Consider the following 9,305-nt stretch of genomic DNA (forward strand, 5'->3'; position numbering starts at 1 on the left):
AATATGTATAATCCAAAATCAAACATTATATACAAATAACAAGTCATAAAAAATAAATAAATAAATTGAAAAAACTTTTGTAATAACAGAAGCAAAATTTTCATCAAATGGATGAAGGCAAGGGCCATGTCTTTCTGATCCAACGGACAAAGTCGAGCATACTAGAAAACAACAAGCAAAATGTGTGATATTTAGGGGAACTAATGAACAAACATTGATATCTGAATCTACAAATGCCTCTGCTAAATCTACTACAAATTTGTACTCCTAAATCACAATTAATTAGTAAGGCACATGAAAATTCAGGGCATACAGATAATCAAGTTTGGCAGGAATCACGTGAGTCACAAAATTGAAATACATTGAGGTTTTTTTTTAATTATTAAGTGCAGGGAGCCGATTTTATACCCTCACAACCTCGTGTTCAACATACATAGTCAAAATCTTTCATAAGAATGCTAAATCAAGAAACGGGTAGGAGTTTTACTTTAGTCACTTTATAGCTCAAACATAATCCTAGTGGTGATGGTGTAGATTATTATAGTCACCTGAACGTCAACTAATACAGCTCATAACTATATTCAGATTGCATGTGCATGTCAAATCATAAAATCCTCATAGCAAAATCACAAAGAAATGGTATTATAGCAAGAACTGTTTTTTCAGTCTCCAGATATTTTAATAGGTCATAGAGCGATGAACTGATGTCTCATGCAAATAACTTTTGTGATAATTTTGTAACTAACATTATAAAGACTTATTGGGCGATAATTATTGACCATCTCTAGGTTCTAGGTTCTCCACTTTTGGGATTAAAGCAATGTTCGTATGGTTGATAAGCTTAAGACTAGTATTATTTATAAAGAAATCTTTTACCATGTTGCAAACTGAGGGTGCTACCAGCTCCCAACACTCCTAATAAAAACTAGCATGAATACCATCCGGCCCCGGGGCTTTGAGAGCACCAATGTTTTTGACAGCATTTAAGATCTCATTATTTGAAGGAACAACAGTTAGCATGGTATTTTGTTCATTTGATATACACGTATCAATAACTTGAGAAACCAAGCTAAGCTGGTTAATGGTAGGATTGTGACCTCTAGTGAACTGCATCTTAAATTCATGCACAAAGATTTGTTTCATGCCATCTCCTCTAGTCCACCAAAGGCCATTACCATCCCTAATCCTGTTGATTTCATTACGCTTCTTCCTTATTGTGGTACTCATTTAAAAGAATCTTGTATTTTTATCTCCATACTTAAGCTAGTTGGCTTTAGCTTTTTGAGCCCACATTACCTTTTCCTCCTGGACTTGAGTGAATTGCTCATTTATATGAGCCTCTAAATTGGTTTTTATCAATGAGAGTATTTGTAACATTTGCAGTGCCATTCAAGGACATAATTTCATGTTGAACTCAGTCAAGCTCGTTTAAAATCTTTTCGTTTCTTTCTTTGACCAAACCAAAAACCACACGATTCCAATTTTTAGCAAGGAATGAGAACTTACCTAAACAGCCCCTGAAGTGATCAATAGGAGGCATCCCCGCACTTACCTGCTGAACACTCTCCTTAGTTTTCCCTGGTCTCCTCCAGTCCTGCACCAAGTTCGCCTTTGCCACCCATTTTGGCTTTGGGCTGACCACCACTTCCTTATACGATCTATCTTCCTTAGAACTTTCACCCAACTTTTTCTTATACCCCTTTCACCTCCACCTTGGAATCATTGTAGTCCATCCCTCCTTCTACGAGCCCCCATCCTCCACTCGCTGTCCCAATTCCTCATTTTCAATAAACTCCTCCTCCACAGTTGTAGCATTTCGAAAACAAAGTATCACATCTTTTTGTAAATAGGCTTTGACATCTTAATCCATAATCACATCCTTCAGGTAGACATATGGCTTATCCTCAAAAACTTTATCAATCATAAAACAGGCATCGTCCGCTTCCATTTTCGGACACATGTATCCTTCAACTTTTCTTTGTTCGCAATAGAAACAAACCTCAAAGATTTTTTTCATAGCTAATCAGGATTGGATAATCCTTTTCATGGTTGACAATGAGCATTCGTTTGAGGGGAAAACGCAAATCCACCTCTAACAAAACCTTTACAAACAGGCCATCTAACCTCAACGTCACTTCATCCACTCTAATCACTTTCCCGATGGGTTGAGTAATATCTTTGATAATCTTTTCCTCCTTATATTGCATCGGGACTCGAGGTAAACGCGCCCAGACAATTAACTTGGTAATGACATCAATATCCTTAAAGCTTGCTGTCCACATTTCAAGATGGAAGATTTGGCCATGCACGTACCACGGCTTATTCTTGATGATAAATTTTAGATCATCTTCATCAGTAAACTCGAGAACAAACCATTTTATGCCGAATTGATCAAGGTAAAAGGTACTTTTCAACTCATTCTTCCATAAGAGTCCCAGCTTCCACTTGATCAAGTGAGCATCAAGTGGTTGACCAAACATCTTCCCTATAAGTACCCTAGAAAACATGTGCTCAACATTGATGGATAAGCAAAGTTGGGCATTAATCCTAGTCACACCACGTTCTATAATGAAAGTGTTCATAGCCTTTTCAACAACCACTGGGTTCTACCTAGGCTGAGAAACAGGAAAAGGGTTCTCCTAACTCGGGATATAACCCTCCGAGCAAATTCTAGGCCTATGGGCGTTGTTGGAAGAGGAAGCAGCACACTAAGGGTTTGTCGTTGTAAGAGCACTAGGAAACGAGAGGACCAGAACCAAAGTTTTGTAGGGACAACAAGCGCCCTAAGGGTTGATATAAATAGCACCACTTAGGGGAAAACCAACCTTTAAACCCTACTAACATAATGAAACTACGCAAGCAAACTAAAACTAAAAGACCTATAGCATAGGCCATAATTATAAAAACCACCAAAACCTAGGAAAACGTTCACGTGCATGACGCCAGGGCCTAGAAACTCCAAACTAAACAGTCTAGCTCCAATCAAAATAAAAGAATCAGGGCTTGAAAAGATCAACCGTCTCTAGGGAAAGTAGACCCCAAGGGAAGTTAAACCATCCTAGCACCCCAAGCAAAGCCAGTAATGATTTTGACTACAAACATAAACTTTCAACATGAGGAAATAAGTTCTCCAGAGCACAGAATACAGAGAGTCGCCAAAAAGCTTAAGCCGAAAAAGCAAATGCCATACAAACAGCCAATCACACAGACTAATTGAGAAATAGAAAACACAGCAAGCAAAACTTAACCAAGTCGAGAAGCCTAAAAACCCTAACAAATCATACCACTTCGCCAGACACCACTTAACCCATCTAACACTTGGGAAAAGAGGATAAATCGGTTCAAAGGTCTCATCGGGATTCCTTCCCCACTCTACTAGCAGCCAATTACCAATCCATCTTACCCTATTCAAGCTCATGATTACCTTTTCCCCATTTATCAAGTATCCAATTAGGTTTTCTAGGAACTTACCCAACACATAATCATCAAAAACCATCTTACCCCACAACCACTCAACTTCCTTCCACTTGATCTCAACCGACAAAGTGTCTTGGAGATTAGCGTGATAAAGCTCCCGGCGCCTCGTACCGAGAAACCCTAGAGCCCTAGATGTTATTTATAGTAAGCGATAAATTTCATAATAGGCTAATTATAATAATTTAATTTGAATTTATTGTTGTAAAAAATCGAATTTAAAACTTTTCATTTGAGAAGAGAATATCAATAAATCGTAATACAATTTGGCACATATAACAAGCATGACTCATTTGTAAATTGCATAGAAACCACACTTAATTATTAAAACCAAGTTGTGTAGTAGTCACACTTAATTACTGAGGTTTTATATTTTACACTCAAAATATATTGACACTGAAATGGTTAAGTACCAAATTGAAACCAAATTTTATGGTAGGATTCGGTTCTATAACTGAAAAAGCCTACTATCAAACTGTATCAAAATTATTGTAAATTTTCAATTTCAGCACTAGTCTTATTTTTATTTATTTTTTACTAACAATAAAGTTAGTGGATTAAATAATAAATTATTACAAAAAAAAAATCGATGGAGATTAAACATATATTAAATGTATAAACATGATTACTTTTTACCATTGTGATAAAACGTCATCTGCAACACCATTATATGACCTTGAAACTGAGCCATCCTGAAGCAGGCCCACTCAAAATAGGCAATATTCTAAGGAGAAAATTATACAATGATCCCTTAATTTTAATCTAATTAGAGTAATAATCCCTTAACTAAAAATCCATGACTATTAGTCCCTTAACTTTTTAAAACATTCAGCTATGATCATTTTCTTCAATTCCATTATAACTTCCGTTAAAATGAGTCACATACCAAGCATATGAGGTTGAATCGAGGGGTAAATATGAAAACCAAATGAGAAAAATTGTAGCAATAGTCTCTCAACTATAACCCAACTGAAGAAATGATCCCTCAACTTAACCCTATTGTAGCACTAGTCTCTCAACTTTAATCTAATTGTAGCAATGGTCATTCCAACATAACTCATTTTGACGAAATTATGTTGGAGTTAACGAAAATGACCATAGCTGCATATTTTGATCAATTAAGGGACCATTGATCATGAATTTTTAGTTGATACTCCAATTTGGACCTTCTAAAAAGGGGCATTTGTCAAAATTTCTCAAATCTAAACTGGCTTGTATACGCCGTCGTTTCTGTCAGCGATTAAATCACCGGACGACGTCGTCCCAAGAAGTTTGGTCTAGGGCTGTGATTTCGCTTCCAAATGCCGAAAATTTGATCCGAAAATCCGAAAAAAACCCGATAAATGAAGAGGAAGAGGGAAGACAAGGCCATGGAGATCGTGTGGCAGAGTCCGGCGATTCGGCCGCAACCGCAAGATTACATCTTTCGCGACGGTAAGTTCTCCGCCGTTGAAAATTGTCATTTTCTTCGAAAAGTAATAACAAATTAAATGAATAAATAAATAAAAATGTCTTTGGCGGGAATGTTGCAGGGAGGCGCCATGTCAGACCCTACTACTTCGAGTTCATCTGTCATGTAATCTTTCTTGATTAATTTGGTAATATGATTAGTTTAATGTAATTAGTTTACTTGTGATTAAACCCTAATTCTGTGATTCCGGGTTTTTAGGTGAAGAATCGGTGGGCGGGGAAGACCATCGTTGATTTGTTCACTCATGAGTTCAAAGGCCGGCCTTATGATTACTATGTGAGAGTTTTTGTTTTTTGTGTTCTTGTTTTAGTTGCTTTGCATTTTAATTGAACGATTTCGTGTTGATGAGTTGAGGTTTTGGATGTGATTTGTTGTGCATTTGTAGGTTAGTGCAGTGAAATCTGGAAGGATACAGGTTGATGGAGAGATGGTGCCGGTTTCCCACATTGTTAAAACGTCGCAAAAGATAAGCCACTTCGTCCACAGGTTTGTGTTGTAGTCGATGGCTCTCGCTCTTCTTGTTTCCTTATGCGCTTTTGTTAATTGTGTGATTGGTTCAAATTCGTATTTCAAAGTATCGAGTTACCAATTGATGTAAAAATGGTTGTAGGCATGAACCCCCAGTCATGACTTGGGATATATCGATTCTTCAAGAAAAACCGGATGTGGTTGTTGTTTGTAAGCCTGCATCTGTTCCGGTGAGTAGAATTTATGACCCAGTGTGCTGAGCAGGGGATGAAACATCTTCCTCATCTCTTATAACCCTACTACTGAGTCTTATTGCTGTTAGTATCTGCTGTTTTTTAGGTGCATCCGTGTGGTCAATATCGTAAGAACACGGTTGTTGGCATCCTTGAGGCTGAGCATGGCTTGGCACCTCTATTTCGTATCCTAAGTTTCAAGCATAATACTTCTGACAGCTCGTATTTTGAAGTTACATAATGATATTTTGCAATGGAGTCTTTATCTTCTTTATTATACTTTCCTTGACACAATGATACCAGCAATTCATCGACTAGATCGCCTTGTCTCAGGACTCCTTATCTTGGCCAGAAGTGCTTCAAAAGCCGACTATTTTAGGCAGCAGGTAAGCTTTTTCTTTGAAAGTGACTGTATGATACTTAGCCACCACGTTATTAGTTAAATATTCGTGAAACTTTAAGTCATAATCATGGCCATAGGACATTATAATCAATGCCTGTATTATGGTAGCAGAAATTTATAGTGAGTTGGTTTCTGTCATGATACAATTCGATATAGTCCTGGAGCTACGTGCATTACGGTCTTATCCTACATGTAATCAGGGGTACACCCATCTAATTGAGTATGTGCTACATGTCAGATATAAAGTATACTGTCTCTCTAGGTGTATCTTCTATATTCACATAGAGTGAATTGTGTACCTTTTATAACAGCACTTATGACTACTTTTATAGAAGAGAGACAAGCTTGGGGTTTTCCCAATTATTTGGCCGGTAATGTTCTAAGGGGTGTTATTGGTTGCATGCACATGTCACTACCGTTGATAAATCATTTTATTTTGTTACACTGTGTTTTGAGAGCTTCTGTTTTGATGGCTAGATGGTGTGCTTTTCATTATTTTGTGGATAAGAAATTTTTTAACTCTAGATTTTCTGAATGTCAAATGCAATTGTTGCAGATTGAAGGAGGGATGGTCCAGAAACAGTACATTGCAAGAGTTGCTGGGGAATTTCCTGAGCAAGAGGTTTGCTTTTGTTAAGGCTGGATGTTAAAATTACTGGTCTTAATGTTAGGATTGACAGATTGTTTTTGTCTCTTCCTCCAGCAAGTTGTAGATGCTAATGTTAATCATGATGCTCGAGAATGTAGGAGCACAACAGAGGTGGGTTATAATGTGCATGATGCTAGTAGCTTCTGTTTAAACCATATGATTTTTTAGTAGTTTCGATAAACTTCTGTTATGTTGTTAAAGTTGATTGTCTGAAACTTCCTGCCATGGGTAAACCCATTGTTAACTGGTCTTCTCCAATTGATATTTTGAATTATATACTGAAACGTATGAAGCGCCCATACTGGATGATAACCATCTCTTGTTTATGCAGATTAGTCACTCAGGTGATGATATTCCCATCAAGGGGAAGACTGCCTGTACAAAGTTTACCAGACTCAGTACCAATGGAATCCATAGTCTTGTCTTGTGCGAGCCAGTCACTGGCCGAACTCATCAAGTAAGTCAATACACTGATTATATGGGCAATGTAACAACAGATTTTGAACAGTTTGCTTTTGAAAAAGAAAATTATCTCCCTTTTCAAATCCGGACAGTAAGTTTGCAACATGCATCGTATGCTTTTATTTTTGGTTCCCTTTGGTAATTTTTCGTTCGCAGTTCATTTCAGTGAACTTTTGCTATACTTCTGTTCTTACGACTCTGCCTTCCATTTTGTTTTTTGAATTTTGATATCTTTTAAACTCTAAGGACATAGCTCTACATTTTTATTCCTATTGGTCTGAATTCTGAAGCAATGATTTGAATTGACTAAAAGATCAATGATCTCCGCTTTTCTGTGATGTAGATACGTGTCCATTTGCAACATTTAGGCTATCCGATAGCCAATGACGCGCTTTACCTGTCCAAACATGTTAATGGTCGTTCAACTGAAGGAATGGGTGCTGATAGAGCTGCTGCAAATTCCAGCCCCTCTCCGCCATCTGGCTTTCGCGAAAATTTATCCACTGAACCTGTAGATTCCAATGAAGATTTCAGCATTGATCCCATGTGTACAAATTGTCCGAATTTGGTTCCAAAAGGGTACAACTTATCTTTTCGTCACACGTAGTCTACATGAAAAAAATTCTTTGATGCATATTCTTTCTAACCGTATAAATTTTATTTTCGACTGTTTTCCACTAAATTTCTATTTGTTGCAGATACGATGTTTATGAAGAGGCTTTGTGGCTGCACTGTGTTCGGTATTCCGCACCGGGATGGACTTATGAATGCCCATATCCTGATTGGGCATCACTTAGCTAACCATTTGTGTAATCCATAACTCCTAAGCCTTTTGTTTTCTTCATCGTAATAGCTCCTTTTGACAAGAATTTAAGGCCCAGTACCACAAATTTTGTGAAGAAATGTATACAGATGCATTTTGTATCCTAATAAATTTATTTTCCGTTACAATTCCGATCTCTAGTTTGTTGGAAGAGGTCTCACGTTCAAATTTTACAAACGAAATGAATAAAAAAAAGTTAAAGTGATTGCCCTATGTGATTGTGGGGTAATCATGACACTACCTGGTCTAAAAACCCTAGGTAATTTAAGCACCGTTAACAAGTTGACCACAAAGAAAGAATAAGAATCTTCAACAAAATGGGGGAAAAGGACAAACAAAAGAAAAATCATAGCCTCACTTTTCTGCCCTTCCAGTTTCCATACACTCTCATTCTCTCTTATTTGTGCGGTCACAGTTAAGCCACGTCAACATTGTATATCACTATTGCTTTTTGTCTAATTATCTCTATAAAAAAATTAATATAAAATATTGACGTGGTTTAACCGTGACCACACAAAATAAAAACGAATGAGAATGTATTGGAACTGGGAAGGTAGAAAAGTCAGGTCCAAAAATCATAACATGTTGACAGTAAACTTTTTATCATTGATACGAAGATTCAGGCTTTCGGATGATCAATCAAAGTATTAGTACAGTAGTAGTGGGTTACTTCACCCTCATGATCTCATGCATTGCAAGCAGTCACAAGGTAGGGTCAAGCATGGTTGCCTACCTAAACTTAGGCATGCCTCTCCTGAAAATGACCTGTGGTCACCGCCGTTCATTTCACACACCTTTTGAGAAACAACGTCGACAAAGAGAGAAACCACGTAGTGGAGAAATTTTTCCAAGTGACGGGAACACCATGATACGTGGTGTTCCCTCACACATTAGGATTTGACATTTTGAATATCTTTCAATTTTATATTTCAATAAATAAATAAAACTAAATCCTAATGTGTGAGGGAACACCACGTGTCATGGTGTTTCCGTCACTTGGAAAAATTTCTCCACGTAGTGCTAGCGTGATTATGTTTTCCAACCATTAGCTTATCATATTATGTGACAATTAATGTGTATTTATTAGGTCAGTTATTATGATCAGTAGATAATGTTTTATTTGTAGAGAAGCGAGTACTCGAACTGAGAGGAGAAGAGATTAAGCACTAGACGACAAATGGGGAGTTGAAATTGAAACCATTCTGGTCATACAATTGATTTGTACTTATTAGCTAGGTCAAGTATATATTGTAATCAATTGATACTGTTCTATTACTAGAGGAGCCGGATTCATACTTGAAACCTACTATGGATTAAGTAAC

At 37.2% G+C, this 9,305-nt stretch overlaps 1 protein-coding gene across 1 annotated transcript; it reads left to right on the forward strand.

Annotated features, from left to right (window-relative positions):
- The first annotated feature begins 4,723 nt into the window (after positions 1–4,723).
- Positions 4,724–8,111, forward strand: LOC148691145 (RNA pseudouridine synthase 7-like). Its single transcript, XM_088684165.1, has 12 exons — positions 4,724–4,908; positions 5,007–5,050; positions 5,144–5,221; positions 5,331–5,431; positions 5,556–5,643; positions 5,753–5,831; positions 5,950–6,032; positions 6,606–6,671; positions 6,753–6,809; positions 7,030–7,155; positions 7,504–7,739; positions 7,859–8,111. Exons 1-12 carry the CDS (start codon positions 4,818–4,820, stop codon positions 7,959–7,961), a joined length of 1,152 nt encoding a protein of 383 aa, XP_088540291.1. The 5' UTR covers positions 4,724–4,817; the 3' UTR covers positions 7,962–8,111.
- Positions 8,112–9,305: the final 1,194 nt, after the last annotated feature.

This window comes from Pyrus communis, chromosome 14 (assembly GCF_041283825.1).
Source record: "Pyrus communis isolate YQ-2024b chromosome 14, ASM4128382v1, whole genome shotgun sequence".
Taxonomy (NCBI): Eukaryota; Viridiplantae; Streptophyta; class Magnoliopsida; order Rosales; family Rosaceae; genus Pyrus; species Pyrus communis.

Excerpts from the sequence above, each read along its gene's own strand:
- LOC148691145 (XM_088684165.1), top strand. The coding sequence starts at position 4,818 with ATGAAGAGGAAGAGGGAAGACAAGGCCATGGAGATCGTGTGGCAGAGT. Across the intron at positions 5,832-5,949 it reads TGGCTTGGCACCTCTATTTC|CAATTCATCGACTAGATCGC; the intron begins GTATCCTAAGTT and ends CAATGATACCAG. Across the intron at positions 7,740-7,858 it reads CCGAATTTGGTTCCAAAAGG|ATACGATGTTTATGAAGAGG; the intron begins GTACAACTTATC and ends TATTTGTTGCAG.